The 17,005-nt window shown below is 36.3% G+C and overlaps 2 protein-coding genes across 3 annotated transcripts; both read right to left on the reverse strand.

Moving 5' to 3' along the window:
* Nucleotides 1-1,028: 1,028 nt before the first annotated feature.
* LOC108219011 (pathogenesis-related thaumatin-like protein 3.5) lies at nt 1,029-2,861 on the reverse strand. Its single transcript, XM_017392238.2, has 3 exons — nt 2,020-2,861; nt 1,627-1,894; nt 1,029-1,531 (listed from the first exon to the last, which is right to left on the reverse strand). Exons 1-3 carry the CDS (start codon nt 2,510-2,512, stop codon nt 1,387-1,389), a joined length of 906 nt encoding a protein of 301 aa, XP_017247727.1. The 5' UTR covers nt 2,513-2,861; the 3' UTR covers nt 1,029-1,386.
* A 137-nt stretch (nt 2,862-2,998) lies between these two features.
* LOC108219012 (uncharacterized) lies at nt 2,999-5,427 on the reverse strand. 2 transcript variants are annotated; one of them, XR_010291241.1, is made up of 2 exons: nt 3,806-5,427; nt 2,999-3,509 (listed from the first exon to the last, which is right to left on the reverse strand). XR_010291241.1 is itself a non-coding variant. In XM_064091712.1 (1 exon), the coding sequence occupies exon 1, from the start codon at nt 5,425-5,427 to the stop codon at nt 4,990-4,992; it is 438 nt and encodes a 145-aa protein (XP_063947782.1). In that variant the 3' UTR covers nt 3,805-4,989. The 2 variants fall into 2 exon arrangements, 1 of the variants encoding a protein (XP_063947782.1); XM_064091712.1 differs by lacking the exon at nt 2,999-3,509 and having other exon boundaries at nt 3,805-5,427.
* Nucleotides 5,428-17,005: the final 11,578 nt, after the last annotated feature.

Raw genomic sequence — 17,005 nt, forward strand, 5'->3', positions numbered from 1 at the left:
ATGAAGGCGGTTAGTTCATAATCGAACTAATCGACATCATGGTTTCTAATGAAAGCATTATATATAAAAGACAAGAATTAAACGGAATAAAAATGCTTGAATTAATAATAAAGATCACACGTTACAGATTGAAGTTCACGATCTCGCTCGAAACTGTCACTTCCTCGCGAAGAACGATCTAATACAACTGATAATGTGCTTGAATAATTAACTGAAAACTACGATATTGTTCTATTCTACTCAAACTACTTCTATGAGGCTAGGGTTTTACACACGAGAAATAAAAATACATTGACCAAGTCAACCGGGCCTCGACCGCTGCGAAAATCCACTAAAAAGCTGTAAAAATCGGCCCAGGGAACTTCTGCGGGGCGCGGCCGCGCTAACTTAGCGCAGGCGCGCTAGTTGCAGCAGTTAGTAGCGCGGGCGCGCTAACAAGTAGCGCGGGCGCGCTACTGTCTGTGATGACAGCCCCGTTTCTTCGTTTCTCGCTCGTTCTCGCGTGCATGTCCTTCCTCGCTTCTAGTACCACTTCCGTAGGTGATCACGGTTGCATTTAGCACATGCAACAAGCCCTTTAAACCCCTAGATAGCTCTAGTGGACGAGTGTGCTCTCGTGAGGGTTTGTAGAAGATATACCCACAAAATCCCAAGTCGCGGTGAATCCACAATCCTCTATTCTTGCAAATAATGCACCAAAACCAACCTAAAATGATAGAAAATCACTTCATCACCTCAACTCGTGACCTGCACAGAAAAACAATAAAAACACATCAAAAGACACTAAACACTTAAGTACAACCAACCAATTTAAGCGGAAATGAAGGCCTATAAGTGTGTATAAATACCACTTATCAATAACAACTTAAGAGGGGTGTATTGGATTGGGATTTTAAAGCATTTTTTTGCATTCATGAAATCTGAGGGTATTCGATTGGGATTGTTTGAAATCCATTAAAATCTTGAGGTATTCGATTGGGATTTTAAATTATGCTACAAAATCTAGTGGTATTCAATTGGGATTTTAAATAATGCTTTAAAATCTGATGGTATTCAAATGCTGATGGATTTTTTTTCATTTCATAAAATGATGGATTTTATGGCATTCTTCAGTGTATTTTAAGTTTTTTGAAATCCCACCAAATTCAATGGGATTTTGAAGCATTGTACCTAAATCCTATCAACTCTGCGACATTTCATCAAGAATCCGCAAAAAATAAATCCCATACAATCCATTAAAATCCATAGACTAAAAACAATGCATTAAAATCTCAATCGAATATTGTCTTCATTTCTTCTCCCCCTTTTTTTTAATTCACTGTGATTCTTGCAACTTTACAATCAAGAGATGAGAGGCTGTTTAGCTGTTACGTCCACCAGCAGTCTCTACAACAGTATCACAATCAGGAGGATGACTAATACAGGAAACGGTACGAGGATGTCTGACGACGAAACGAGTCCCCCGGAGAACTCTTTGTTGCTGTTCTTCTGTATTGGTGGAGATATTACTGTATCATTCGATCCCTTCATCCTGCATTGTCAACCAGTTTATTAGCAAGAGTACATTGCAATTTGCAACCACTGGTAAAAGTCGAAGACAGGAAAAAAGAAGAAAAGAGAAGTTACGAGTTGGGGTTTGGGCAAAAAATGATGTTGTATTCATAAGCATTGCAAGTAAAGATGCTGGTTCCATCGTCAAATGCATAGCTGTAGGCCCTCGGACAGGCTGTCTTGAAGATGGTTGAATAGAAAGACGGCTGACACGTTGTCGGGTTTGCAAACTCCCCGCTGCAGCAGTATTGGTCTTGTCCAAAGGCCTCGCAGGCACTTTTGCAAGCAACTACACCCTCTGCCCCTCCGTCTTCACTAGCAACCTGAAGTTCTTTGGGACATCCTGCTCAATTTCAAATTGCTTTCATTAAACAGGAAAAATTACGCGTTATATTTTGTAACAAAAGTAGAGAAGTAGTGGCTAAGGTCATATGCATTGTAATTAAGTGAAGAATGGTTATGACTTACCAGTGTTGATGTCTGTAGCACAGCCTGTGGCATCACATGCACCGTTGATGCTGCGAGGTGCAGCTACAAGAGGCAGATTGTAGCCGTCCACAAGACTGACATCGTAAAAGTCTGTCTCGTTGCCATGGCCAAGGGTCACCTCAAACAGGGAGGCGGGTGGAGTGGCGCCCATGCCACCACATTCCAGCTTTCCTCCACAGTCCCCTGTACGACATGTACCAGTACCTGTTGCATCGAATGTGCAACCCGTTCTTGCCCAGATTCGGCCTGACCATCCTGGAATAGTAGGGATGCTCACACTTTTGCCTGACGGCAGCTCAAATCCTGTGGTGGGAAGCGGAGGTGTTCCTGCCCCAGAAAGTGTGCCAGGCCATATGGTGTATCGGCAATAGTTTGTTATGGTAAATGTGCAGGATCCGAAACAGACGAAATGACAAAAAAGAAGCAGAAATAAACCGGTCTTTACTTTCATGGACCTCATGCTCATTGTCATCTGATTAACAGCAAGTTAGCTAATCAATGCACTTTTTTCTTGTACAATGCACTTTTTTCTTGTACATAGGATTCTAGAAATGCAAATATATAGATTGTGGAATTGGTATGAAGCTTCATGTGAACAGAATGTTGTAGTGTTTTTTTTTTTGTTATTTGCGGGGAGATTACTTTTAGGCTTAAGATTGTGTTTGTCAGAAAGTTGGAATAAATTTGCCAAGAAGCAATGCCTTTCTTTGGCAATTTAAGGAGGATATCGACGAAAGGCAACTGGGAAAGGATGGATACACAACTACGTAGAGAATCATTAACAAAACATGGTCTTCAACTTGAAGTATTTGATCTAACCACACTTGGCCAACTTATACAAGTCAGATCTACAACATTTGGCAGTCGGCACCAACATGTCTTCTTAGATAACACAACTTTCCCAGAGGCTGTTCGTAAATTTACCTTTGGCATATAACATTAATTGAATAGAGATTGCTTTAAAATATATAAACACCCAAAATACATTGCACTGAGAATTTGATAACAAACATTTACAAATTAAGGATCTGTGTTGAATTAGTAGCAAAGCTATGAGTAAAACATTAATGTAGAATCTTCCCAGATAAGCTAAGCTGGGCTAAATGAAAGACATCATGGTAAAACTTCAGCACAATCTTGTAGGTTTGCTAATATCCAAAAGTTTGTTTCAGCAAAACCAAACTTAAGAACTGGTACAGATAGAAGACGAGCTTACAGAAACTTCAATCAGTATTCATTAAGAAAGGCTTTAGCACCTTCGCGGAATCACTCTTAGGCTAGATTCAGGGTTGAGCTTATGCAGAAACTGCAATCAGAAACAAGGGCTTTGCAGCTTATCAAAATCACAGTTAGGCAATGTCCTCAAATGGTTTGTCAGTTCCAACACCGAAAAGGCATTCACTGACATGATGTGGACAAAGAACTTGTTCCTGATTCTCTGTCGTACATGCTCACTCCTGAATGTTTTCCTGCAAAAAAAGGAAGAGAGAGAGAGAAGTCAGAAGAAAACTTACTCCACAGAATTTCCTAAAATATAAAAAGAAACAACAAACTCACACAAAAGTTGGTGTCAGCAGGTTTTACGATCCTAATTAAATTGAACATCCTAAAAACACTGCATTCAGAATTTGATAACATATATTTACAAACAGTCAATGAACAGGTGAAGAGCTTTTATCATCGCAAAACTATAAATAAAACATTAATGTAAAATCTTGCCGCATAAGCTAAAGATGGGCTAAATGAACACCGAAAAGCTACATACTTCATCCAGCCACATCATGGTAAAGCTCTTCAGCACATTCTTGCAGTGTTGGTTAGTCAATATCCAATGCAAATCAGAACTCAAGAACTAGTAAGATAGAACCCGAGCTTATGCAGAAACTTCAATCAGTCATCATTGGCAAAGGCTTTTGGACCTTCACACAATCGAAGTTGAGCTTATGCAGAAACTGCAGTCATTACGAGGGATTTTGCACCTTATCGAAAACACATTTACGCAATGTCCTCAAATGGTCCATCAGTATAGTGTTTCCAATCAAGGGGTTCAAAGACATAATATGTGCCAAAAAATGGTTCTCTGCGACAAATACTCACTCCGTCTGAAATTTTCTGGGAAAAAAAAAAAGGAACACAGAAGAGAGAAGTCAGAAAAAACTTACTCCACATAATTTACTAAGATATGATATTAAACTCTATGCAAGTTTCCAGAGAAGTATATGCTTTAGCCTGCAAGATGACACATTATTTTCAGGAGACATGAAACAGAAGGCCAAGTTAGGAATTCATATAAATCTATAAACAAATAACAGCTGTAGAAACTAAAAAAGAAGTGCAGCTGAACTGGTATTTCCTGCTGAACCTGAAATTGTACAAGACATCACCAAAGTCAAAATCAAGGAGGTTTAACTTATGCGCTGTGTAATATAAACATAACCACGAACCGAATTAGCTACATCCTGTGAAGCCATGAAGGTATAACCAAAAATACATATATTAAGAAACTGCGTACAGGTCTCCAGAAGGAAAAAATACTGTCAAGTAATGAATGAACATATGTAAGACACAATAACACAATATATAAAGCGTTAACAAAGTAGACTAGACAAAATAAGGGCAATCCTTAAAACTATCAATTCGTGCAAAGCACACTGCAATTAGCATAATTATACTACCAGAGCAACTTCACCTGTAACTTGGGTTTAATAATAGAAGTTAACAATAATATAGAATATCCAAACTCCTATAGAAGTTAGGTAATCGGAGTGCTACAATACATTCACGATTCAAATAAAAGTTTTTCCCACAGATGGGCAAGATGATTACATCTGCCTTTGAAATGCCTAAATTAAGCACAAATAACCATTCTTGCCCGAAAGAGTTGAGTCATAAAGAAAAAGGAAAAAAAGAAAAGAGGATAGGAGTTTGTCAAGCATAATGTCTAGCAGTCTAGCTCATGTCCATGCCATCTCCAATTTGACTGGAGATTGGACCAACAGCAGAGAATGATCTCTCAAAAGGAGAGGGATGAAACTGTGCGCTCCGCCTACGCTTAAAAGTGCAACTATCTGAGGGGGAACTCTCAGCATCAAGCTTTCTACGCACACCTTTCACAGCCTGTTCCTCAGCTGGCGTTAATGGGAAAATATGCCTGCTAACTCTGCATAGGGAGTTATTGTTATCATACAAAATTCTTTGGTTACAGTTTTTGTCACAGATGTGAGTGGTTCCAGTTAGTTTGCAGCGATACATGTTTCCACACACATTTTCATTTTCACATTTCCAATCGCACTTGTGGACAGAGTTTAGCCCATCCTGGCCCAGAATAGTTGACAGATATATAACATTACTTGGCATCGTAACCATAGATTTTCCAAATACCTCCATTACTTAGAAATATCAGCAAGCCTCACAGATTAACAGAAGATTGCACAACCAGAATCCTTGTCCAAACCGTTCTGCAGGCCCAAAACAAGATGGGAAACTGTCAAATTTTGACTTGATCATTAAACTCTAAAAATAATGTGTTTCTTAGTTTTCCTAACTTGTTGATAGACTTGCACCATAAACAATGACTGATTTGCTTCATCTATTGTCTAATTGTAACAGTCCATAAATCTATAAAAAAAACTTAAATCAACTCTGCACAAAAAGGTACTTCACTAATGTAGCTATTTACCCTCACTTAATCATTCCAATACATTTTCACACAGACACACACACATAATAACAATAAATACTTGTGTCAGTAACAGGAGTACTATCAGATCTCAATTTATAATTACACGTTATGCAAGGTTAGCCTGGTGGATGTCTCTCGTCCTTACTCCTTAGTTACCCAAGGGGGAAATGTGAGTGTGAGTACTTACATTTTCTAATTAATCTTCACCAACAAAAAAAGATCAATCATGGGTAATACTTTGTGTTAGAAAATGGAAAGTTTAAAGCATATTTTTTAATATGTTCTTGATGTAATTTCCGGGACATTTTCTTAGTGAAATCCATTGAGAAATAGAGTTGAATACAGTGGCTTGAAAGAGCTTGAAATGAGAATGTGATTCATTTAATCTGGACAAATGAATCTGGTCAGTATATCTGACAGATACAGATTCATTGAATCTGGACAAATGAATCTGGTCGGTATATCTGACAGATACAGATTCATTGAACCTGGACAAATGAATCTGGTCCGAATGTCTGACAGATACAGATTCATTGAACCTGGACAAATGAATCTGGTCAGAATGTTTGACAGATACAGATTCATTGAACCTGGACAAATGAATCTGGTCAGAATGTCTGACAGATACAGATTCATTGAACCTGGACAGATGAATCTGGACGGTGTGTTGGTGCCTTGGCCTCACTATAAATAGTGAGCCTCGACACTTGAGTTGTAACACGGGAAAAACACAAACACCATTCTCATTCTTCTCTCTTACACTCTCACCATCTACTCCGATATATACACATATACATACTGTTCTCGGGCGAACTGAGGTGTTGATCGCTGTTGATCGTACTCGTGTCTGTGAGCGGTTCGGTCTGTGCTGTTTTATCCTGGGAGCGATATTGCGACTACCCATCACAGCGTAGTGGGGCAATAATCACTTCAAGAACAGTCTAGTCTTCATCGAAGGGCTAGGCGACTCAGCTGTTCTGTATACTAATTCTAGCGACGGTGTAAGGTGCGCCTTTCTCTTCTTTTCTTGTAATTTATCAGTCACTGATTATTGTATATACGATCTTCGTGCATGCTATATTGTTGTGGTTTCGTTGGCCTACACTTGTTTATATAATATAACTGCTCTATACATTGTTGCTGTGATTTTCACTGTGACTCCCAACAATCTTGAAGTGATTATCTGTTATATTGTGTAGTAAGCAAGATGGTTAATGAGATTGCGGATTCTGTTGTTGGTGGTGGTGCTGGTTCTGGGTCTGGTGTTACTAGTAACATCGATTGGACTACGTATCGTTTTCCACAGCCCATTGATTTATCAGGTATTCCTGATAAATTCGGTGGGGGAGTTTCTTTTTCTCGTTGGCAGAAAAAGATGAAACTGTGGCTTACGGTTAAGGGTCTATGGCCGGTGTTGCAGTATGAGAAACCAGTTGTGGTACAGGAAAAGGCTGAAACCCTTAAGGCCTATGCTATGTGGGAGGAAAAGGATGGGGTGGCTAGGGCTGCTATTCTAGCAGCCTTAACGAACACTCTGTTCGATGTTTACTCATCTGACTCCTACACTGCTAAGACCTTGTGGGAGAAACTTGATCAGACACACAATACTGACTCGCAAGGGTTGGAAAAGTATTCTGTGGCTAAGTTCCTGGACTTCAAACTGGTGGATACAAAATCCATGACTGAGCAGGTGCATGAGTTTGAGACGTTGGTGCATGCTTTGAAGGAGTCCGGAATGGACCTTCCTGAAAAGTTTTTGGTTATGTCTGTGATTGAAAAACTCCCTAAGTCTTGGGAAGAGTTTGCACTCTCCCTGAAAAGGCAGAAGGGAGAGATCACTTGGACTAACCTGATGCTGGACATCTCTGTGCAGGAGCAGCACAAGTCCAAACAGGGACATGTGATGCCAACTGAATCTGGTAGCTCGAAGGTCAATGTAGTGACTGTGGGACAGAAAAGAAAGTCTGTCGCTAAGAAGGTGAACACTAAGCCCAAAACTGACAAGGGCAAGGCTAAGAAATCAAAGGCCAACAAACCATGTTGGTCTTGTGGACAGGTTGGTCATTGGAGTAAGGACTGTCCTGTAAAGAAAGCAAAGAAAGCTGAGGTGGTAGCACAAGCAAATACTGTGCTTGGAACCACTGATGGGCCTGTGCTTAACATGGTTGTTGGTGAGGCTGTTGCTTCTGAAACCAATGACGGGTATGTTAAGTACAACCCTGAACTATTTTCCACTTATCTGTCTAATGAGTGGTTGATTGATACGGGAGCTAATGTGCACATTTGTGCTGATATTACTCTGTTTGTATCTTATCAACAGGCTCATGGGATGACAGTGACGATGGGGAATGCTAGTGCGGCTCAAGTTCGTGGAATAGGAAACGTGGACCTGAAGTTTGCTTCAGGGCGTGTTCTATCCCTTACTAGAGTGCATCATGTTCCCGAGATTCGTAGAAATATTATTAGTGGAAGTTGTTTAGTTAAAAATGGCTTTGAACTTTCTTTAAAGTGTAATAAAGTAGTTATTACTCAGACTGGTGTGTTTTTTGGCAAGGGCTACTTGTCAGACGGCTTGTTTTTAATAAATGTGGAGCCTGTTTTAGGCGGTTTTATTAATGATATTGCTTCTCCTTCTGTTAATAATATTGAATCATCCGATTTGTGGCACTCTAGGCTTGGTCATTTAAATTTTGGTGCTCTAAAGAATATGATGAACTTAGAGTTGATTCCAAAGCATGCCATTGATAAGAAAACTAAATGTCAAGTATGTGTGACAGCTAAACTAACAAGGAAACCTTTTCATAGTGTGGTTAGGGATTCTGACTTGTTAGATTTAGTGCACTCGGACATATGTGAATTTGGTGGTGTGTTGACTAAGGAACACTGTAGATATTTCATTACCTTTATAGATGATTGTAGTAGATATTGTTATGTTTATTTTCTTAAACATAAAGATGAAGCACTTGAAAAATTCATTAGATTTAAAACTGAAGTTGAAACACAAACTGGTAAAGTACTTAAACGTTTGAGATCTGATAGAGGTGGTGAATATACGGGAAACACCTTTAATGAATTTTGCAAGAGCAATGGTATAATTCATGAGGTGACTCCACCATATACACCTGAGTCTAATGGGGTGGCAGAACGAAAGAACAGAACTTTTAAAGATATGATTAACAGTATGTTGATTAATTCGGGGTTGCCCAAGTACATGTGGGGGGAGGCTCTGAATACGGCTTGCCATATTCTGAATAGAGTCCCTCTGAAACATATGGACAAGACACCTTACGAATTATGGAAAGGCAGGAAAACTAGTCTAAAGTATCTTCATGTGTGGGGGTGCCTTGCGAAGGTACTTGTCCCTGAACACAAGAGAAAGAAACTAGGGCCGAAAACTGTTGATTGTATCTTTCTGGGCTATCTCGAAACCACTACAGCTATGAGATTTTTAGTATTAAAATCTGACATAGATGGTATAGTGGCAAACACGATAGTTGAGTTTCGTGATGCAACATTCTTTGAGGATGTCTTCCCTATGAAGACTGGTATACCTCAAAGTTCTTCTAGTGTTGATCCTACTCACACATCTAGTTCTATTCCCGATCATGTGGAAAAGATGACAAATGTGGGGGCAGATCCTACTAGTAGCTCTACTCCTAATGAAGTTGAGGAACCTAGAAGGAGCAAGCGTGCAAAGGTAGTTAAGGACTTTGGAAGTGATTTTATCACTTACAATGTCGAGGACGAACCTTTGACTTTCCGACAAGCCATGGATTCTTCGGAATCTAGGCACTGGAAAGGCGCTGTGAAGAGTGAAATTGACTCTATTGTTTCTAACGGAACATGGGAGTTGGTTGACCTCCCTCCTGGGTGTTCTACTATAGGATGTAGGTGGATCTTCAAAAGGAAGATGAAACCAGATGGCTCAATAGATAAGTATAAAGCTAGATTGGTTGCTAAAGGTTTTAGGCAAAGAGAAGGTATTGACTACTTTGATACATACTCTCCTGTTGCAAGATTGACAACGATCCGAATGCTTGTAGCATTGGCTTCCGTACATGGTCTTATCATCCATCAAATGGATGTAAAGACAGCTTTTCTTCATGGTGATCTTGAAGAAGAGATTTATATGGATCAGCCTGAGGGATTTGTTGCATCTGGCAATGAGAGCAAAGTATGTAAGTTAGTCAAATCCATCTACGGCTTGAAACAAGCACCTAGAGACTGGCACAAAAAGTTTGATGACACTGTTTTGACTTTTGATTTTATAGTTAATGATAATGACAAGTGTGTCTACTATAAGGTTAAAGGAAATGAACATATTGTGTTGTGCTTGTATGTGGATGATATACTACTGTTTGGAACCAATATTGAGATTATTAACGAGACAAAGAATTTCTTGAAAAAACACTTTGAAATGAAGGACATGGGTGAGGCGAATGTGATTCTTGGACTCAAGTTGACTCAGTCAACTGAGGGAATAACCTTGTCACAATCTCATTATATAGAGAAATCTATACTTGAGAAGTATGGTTATTCAAATTGTAGAATTGCTAGTACACCATATGATCCAAAAGTTGCTCTTATCAAGAATGCTTCAGGTGTACCTGTGTCTCAGTTAAGATATTCTCAGATTATTGGTAGTTTGCAATATCTTGCTAATGGTACTAGACCAGATATAACATATTCTGTGTCTAAGTTAGCAAGATATACAAGCTGTCCAAACAGAACTCATTGGGATGCTCTAGATAGAGTACTTAGATATCTGAAAGGCACCATATATCTTGGGTTGCACTACAGGAGATATCCGAGTGTGCTTGAGGGATATAGTGATGCAAGTTGGATAGCTAAGAAGTCTGGTTCCAATGGAGTGACTGGATATCTGTTTACCCTTGCGGGTGGAGCAGTATCCTGGAAGTCGACTAGACAGACTATAGTAACTCGGTCTACGTTTGAGGCCGAGTTGTGTGCATTGGATGCCACGGGTACGGAGGCTGAATGGTTACATGGACTCATGTCTGTGTTACCTGTAGTAAGTCGTCCGCTACCGGCAATTTCTGTTCATTGTGATAGCCGTACAACTATCGACAAGATCAGAAGTGTCAAGTATAATGCTAAAACAAAGAGACACATCCAAGTTAGACTTAAGTCTATAAGGGGTTTGGTGTCTGATCGGACTATTGCTATTGAGTTCATTGGAACTCAAGATAACATAGCTGATCCACTGACTAAAGGGCTTGAGCATGCTGTTGTCCTTAAGTCAAGGTTGGGGATGGGACTGATAACCCATCATGATTCATCTACAGCGGGAACCCAATACATCTGAGAGGAGATCCCTCAAAGTGTATTCAATGTGGTAAACAAGCTGTAAGGGTGGATCGGTAGTACCTTTAACTACAATATAGATACTTATGCATCTGAGTCTATCCCCTGCAAACCTAAAAGGTACTGACACTGCAAGTATAGCAAGAGTTTTTAGAACTCTGAATGGGGTCAAGTCATTTGACGAGATGGTTGCAGTACATCTCTGGAGATGCCCAGCTAAGCGAATGTAATTGTGAGGTCGCAATTAGAGGAAAGGGTTATTCCTTGAAACATTCGACGAACAGGATCGAGACACGACCATTAATGTCTCAAAGCCGTAGATCGGCACCATAGCCTTTGACCTGTCGTCGTCTATGGAGTGTGGTTACACCCAACGGATAGAGATTCAAGGTGAAACAATCCATCTATATCCGGTAGCCATCGAAGTAGGGGACTTAGGAGGGTTCAAACCCGGAAGGGTACCTACTCTGAAAAACAAGTCATGATGAGGACTAATATGCATATCTATATGGATTTGTGGGGGATTGTTAGAAAATGGAAAGTTTAAAGCATATTTTTTAATATGTTCTTGATGTAATTTCCGGGACATTTTCTTAGTGAAATCCATTGAGAAATAGAGTTGAATACAGTGGCTTGAAAGAGCTTGAAATGAGAATGTGATTCATTTAATCTGGACAAATGAATCTGGTCAGTATATCTGACAGATACAGATTCATTGAATCTGGACAAATGAATCTGGTCGGTATATCTGACAGATACAGATTCATTGAACCTGGACAAATGAATCTGGTCCGAATGTCTGACAGATACAGATTCATTGAACCTGGACAAATGAATCTGGTCAGAATGTTTGACAGATACAGATTCATTGAACCTGGACAAATGAATCTGGTCAGAATGTCTGACAGATACAGATTCATTGAACCTGGACAGATGAATCTGGACGGTGTGTTGGTGCCTTGGCCTCACTATAAATAGTGAGCCTCGACACTTGAGTTGTAACACGGGAAAAACACAAACACCATTCTCATTCTTCTCTCTTACACTCTCACCATCTACTCCGATATATACACATATACATACTGTTCTCGGGCGAACTGAGGTGTTGATCGCTGTTGATCGTACTCGTGTCTGTGAGCGGTTCGGTCTGTGCTGTTTTATCCTGGGAGCGATATTGCGACTACCCATCACAGCGTAGTGGGGCAATAATCACTTCAAGAACAGTCTAGTCTTCATCGAAGGGCTAGGCGACTCAGCTGTTCTGTATACTAATTCTAGCGACGGTGTAAGGTGCGCCTTTCTCTTCTTTTCTTGTAATTTATCAGTCACTGATTATTGTATATACGATCTTCGTGCATGCTATATTGTTGTGGTTTCGTTGGCCTACACTTGTTTATATAATATAACTGCTCTATACATTGTTGCTGTGATTTTCACTGTGACTCCCAACACTTTGTTCATCAACAAGATCTACTATGAAAAATAATCTGTATTTCCACAACACATCTTAAAGCTACTGTATAAGCTATGTTCAAGGCTCCCGGCTAGAACAGTAAACTATTCATATACTTGCTCCATTTTTATCATCACATCAGTCAATTATAACGTACAGGTAGCTGATAGACTACAATATAATCAACTATATAAACAATTAATAATAAGAATTGAAAAGGAGAAAAAGTGTAAACCCTAGAAAGTCAACGTGGCAAAATATACGACACGAATCCAATTCAACACACAAATTCAACACTACCTTCAATATATCAGCAATTCATAAATAGATTACATCTAAAAACTACTGGAACATCATGAATCTAACATACATTCTTCGAAACAGCTGCACATACACATACAAAGATATTAAATATATTATATAGGAGGAATTCAGAGTTGAAAAGAGAAAGAAAGATTAACCAGGTAAACAGATAAGAAGAGATCCACTTCTCTCTCGCGCTCGCTCTCTCTCTCTCTCTCTCTCTCGCTCTATCTCTGTCTCTTTTGTTTCTCTCTGAAATGCCAAAAAAGTGGAGAGAAATGAGGAAGATATTTATAGAAAAACACAAGGTGATCCGCTTCTGGTGTAGACTGTTTGTTTGGTAACGGAAAGTGGATGATATGTAAATTTAGGTGAAATTCACTTCAAATTATGCTTAAATTCTGATTCTTTTTTTTTTATTTTTTTAAATAATTATATCTTATTAGGTTCGTCACCCAGTTTACGTCATGTATTTGCTGAAATTATAATAATTATTTTTTATATATGATAAAAATTATTGTGTGTTTTACATATATTGAATAACTTAAATTCAGATCTCTCGATAGTTTATTATCTTTACTCAATTTCAGAAATATAAATCAATTAGAATAGTATTTTAGAGATTTAAATTCATCATAATTTTAACACCAATTTTAAAACTTTGTAAATTTTGAACAACATTACCAATTCATCGGAAATTGAATTTCACATTATTCAAAATTTAATTTAAATAATAATTGCTATTATAATTTAAACTTATAAGCATCAGTTAAATCAATTTTTCTGTTATCATAATTCATGAAGTAAAATAGAAGTTACTTAAAAATATAGAAAATTGTTTACTTCTTAATTGGAAATGTCTAAATTCATTATAAATGTGTATTCTAAATAAAATATAAAAAATTAAAAGGCCATTTAGATTAATTTTAAATAAATACTTTTTATTTAAATTAAATAGTGTAGTACAAGTTAGAAATTAGCAATCCTAAAGTGTTTTTTTATTTTTTATTATAGAAATAAGTGCTCGCAAAACAGAAGCTGGGTTTCTAAATCGTAAACAAACACCCTAAGATGCATCGAATATTCTCCTAGTTCTCCTAGTGGAGCTGCCGCGTGATATACAGTCGCGACTCGCGAGTGGACGGTGCGGAGACTTGACCGGAACTCCTCCATTAAATTCACGTGCATATGTTATGGGATCGCCTATACTGTATTTGGGATTAGATTTGTTTGGAGAAAAGATCTTCCAGAGTTGTCAAAAAGCGAACCGCGCCATGCGACGTGGTTACGGTAATTGACACACATCGTTGTTTAAACCGTATCGTAATATAGAAATATATAAATATACTAGTAATTGAATTAAATTATATTTTATATATATTAGTTAGAGGAAAGTTCTATGGAGACCGCTATTTCATCGGAGACCTCGGAGACCATGTATGTTCAGCAATCAAAACACTATAAAATATATTATTTTGTAAAATATGTTCTACAAATATCATGTATTCACTAAAATTGTTGAAGATCATCTATGTTTAATAAGTAGATAATGTATGTTCTGCAAGTTGAACAAATGTTCTGCAAACTAAACATATTTCATAGAACAAAACATTTTGTAATGTTCCACGTGTAACACTTATATGATATTCAAGATTTTAAATGAAATAATGATTTCGTATAACATGATTTGTAAAATTATACGTTTTGCAATGTTTTTATGAAATATTTTACTTGCAGAACATATGTGGTCTCCAGGTCTCCAGAAAAAATGTGGTCTCCATTGAACTTAACTCATATTAGTTATATTATATACTCCTTCCGTTCTTTTTTAGTTGTCACATTTACTTATGTTCCGGTCAAATTGACTAAAGTTTAACTAAAATTTATTAATATTTTATCAATTGAAAAATAAAAAAAAATGTCACTGAAAATAACTTTTAATCTACTTTAAGACGTAATTTTTAATTTTTTAAAATAATGAAAGAGTAACTTATAATCTTTATTCAAAATCTAGTCAATTTGACCAACAAAAATAAAAATGTGACAACTAAAATATGACATGGGAGTATTATTTGTTAAAATTCTTCAAATGGTAAGTTAATTATTATTTTATAAATATAGCATTAATATTATGTCAAATTTTATAAAATGATTATATTATTATAATATGTCTCTTGTCTCTTGCTACTCATTTCTTATTTTATTTATATTTTTGTTTACATTTTCTGGTAGTTGTTGTAACTCGGAAATGATAAATATTATATAAGATTTGTTATAATTTTTTAATTATCATGTATTTAAGTTTTATTCATAATTTCAACTGAAAAAATGTAATCTTAAATGTGCAAACCACAACGTACCGCACCCAACATGTTGGTTAACCGTATTCTAAAATACGGAAAAAAAATCATTAGCTTATCAAATTATCTATCGAGTCGTGAAAAAATTCAACAAAAGACAGAAACAAATCCATTATCTATTTTACGTCAAGCAATACGTGGAGTAACTCCCCCGACATAGACGTGTGTGTAATCAAGAATGTTGTGCTGAGTAAGCATTGGCAATCCGCATTGAAGTTGCTACAATTACAAATTTCATGTTAGTGAAATAGTTGAATTAAATATATTTAAATTAAATTTTAATATATTTAATTAAAAATTAAAAATATATTTGATTAAAATTTAAATTAAATATATTTGATTATTTAACTGAATTGGCTGTTTTAACTATAATTAATTAATCCTTTCATGTAAATTATTCGATAAATAAATGTTTCAATTAGTTTTTTTTATCTTTAATTGGACACATGTAAATTTTTTATACCATGATCTATTTCAAGAAATTTTCGAGTTTTTCAGTTTAATCCGTCATTTCAATATATTAACTATTAAATACTAATGTTAACTTATTTAAATAAACAAATCTTACGTTGTGAAAAAAATATTAACAAAAATTCTAGTCGTCACTTATCCGTTTTTAATATTTTCATCTTTTTTATCGATCTAACCCCCTTTATTCTTGCATCGTTTATTCTTTTGATTATTTTCTCAATAAAATCTTCTATAATTACTGCAATTATTTTAATTCAATATTTTATAAATAATAATTAGATGAATCTGATACTAGGTCAATGTAAAATAATATAAAATAAAAAATTACTTGAAATTTGATGAATGTGCAGGGTGTTGTATGTAAGAGGTCATTTGGAAATATACATTACACATTTCAAATGATGGATTTCAAATGAGAGGATTTGAGTTATCATTTCAAATTCTCATATTTTACTAATATTTAAATGTGTGAATTTTAATTGAAATCAAAATCCGAATTCCCAAACAGTTTATTTCATCAAATCCACAATTTCAAATGAAATTCAGATTCCCAAACATGCCAAGTATGAAGTTGAATTGATAATCTTTTAAAAATGTGATTTTGAGTTATTATAAATAAGATTTATATCATTTCAATATATAATAGCGGTGCCAGTTGAATACAAACCGAATTTCATACAAGTTTTTTTTTTAATTTTTATTTGAAAACATACATTTACAGAGGTGTATTGGATTGGGATTTTATAACATTTTTTTTATTTATGAAATCTGAAGGTATTTGATTGGGATTGTTTGAAATCCATTAAAATCTTGAGGTATTCAATTGAGATTTTAAATTATGCAACAAAATCTGGTTGTATTCAATTGAGATTTCAAATTACACTTTAAAATTCGATGGTATTCAGTTGAGATTGTTTAAAATCCATTAAAATTTGGTGGTATTCAAATGCTGATGGATTTTTTTAGATTTCATAAAATGATGGATTTTGTGACATTTTTCGGTGTATTTTAAGTTTTTTGAAATCACGTTAAAATCCATGAGATTTTGAAGCATTGTGCTTAAATCTCATAATTCTGCGACATTTTATCAAAAACGTACAAAATCAAAATAACAGCCCGCAAGGGTTGGTTCAGCTGGTTAAAGAGAGGACATGTATCCTCTTGGTCACAGGTTCGACTCCCGAAGAGAGCAGAGCGCCTGCTGGTTCCTACGTTTAAAAAAAAAAAACAAAATAACATAAAATTCATAAACTAAAAATAATCTATTAAAATCCCAATCCAATACACCCCTAAAATTTTTTCATGATTTAAAAAATTTTTGTGTATATATATATATGTCTAATAAAACTGAATTGAATAACAAACGATTAA

This window comes from Daucus carota, chromosome 4, assembly GCF_001625215.2.
Source record: "Daucus carota subsp. sativus chromosome 4, DH1 v3.0, whole genome shotgun sequence".
Classification (NCBI taxonomy): Eukaryota; Viridiplantae; Streptophyta; class Magnoliopsida; order Apiales; family Apiaceae; genus Daucus; species Daucus carota.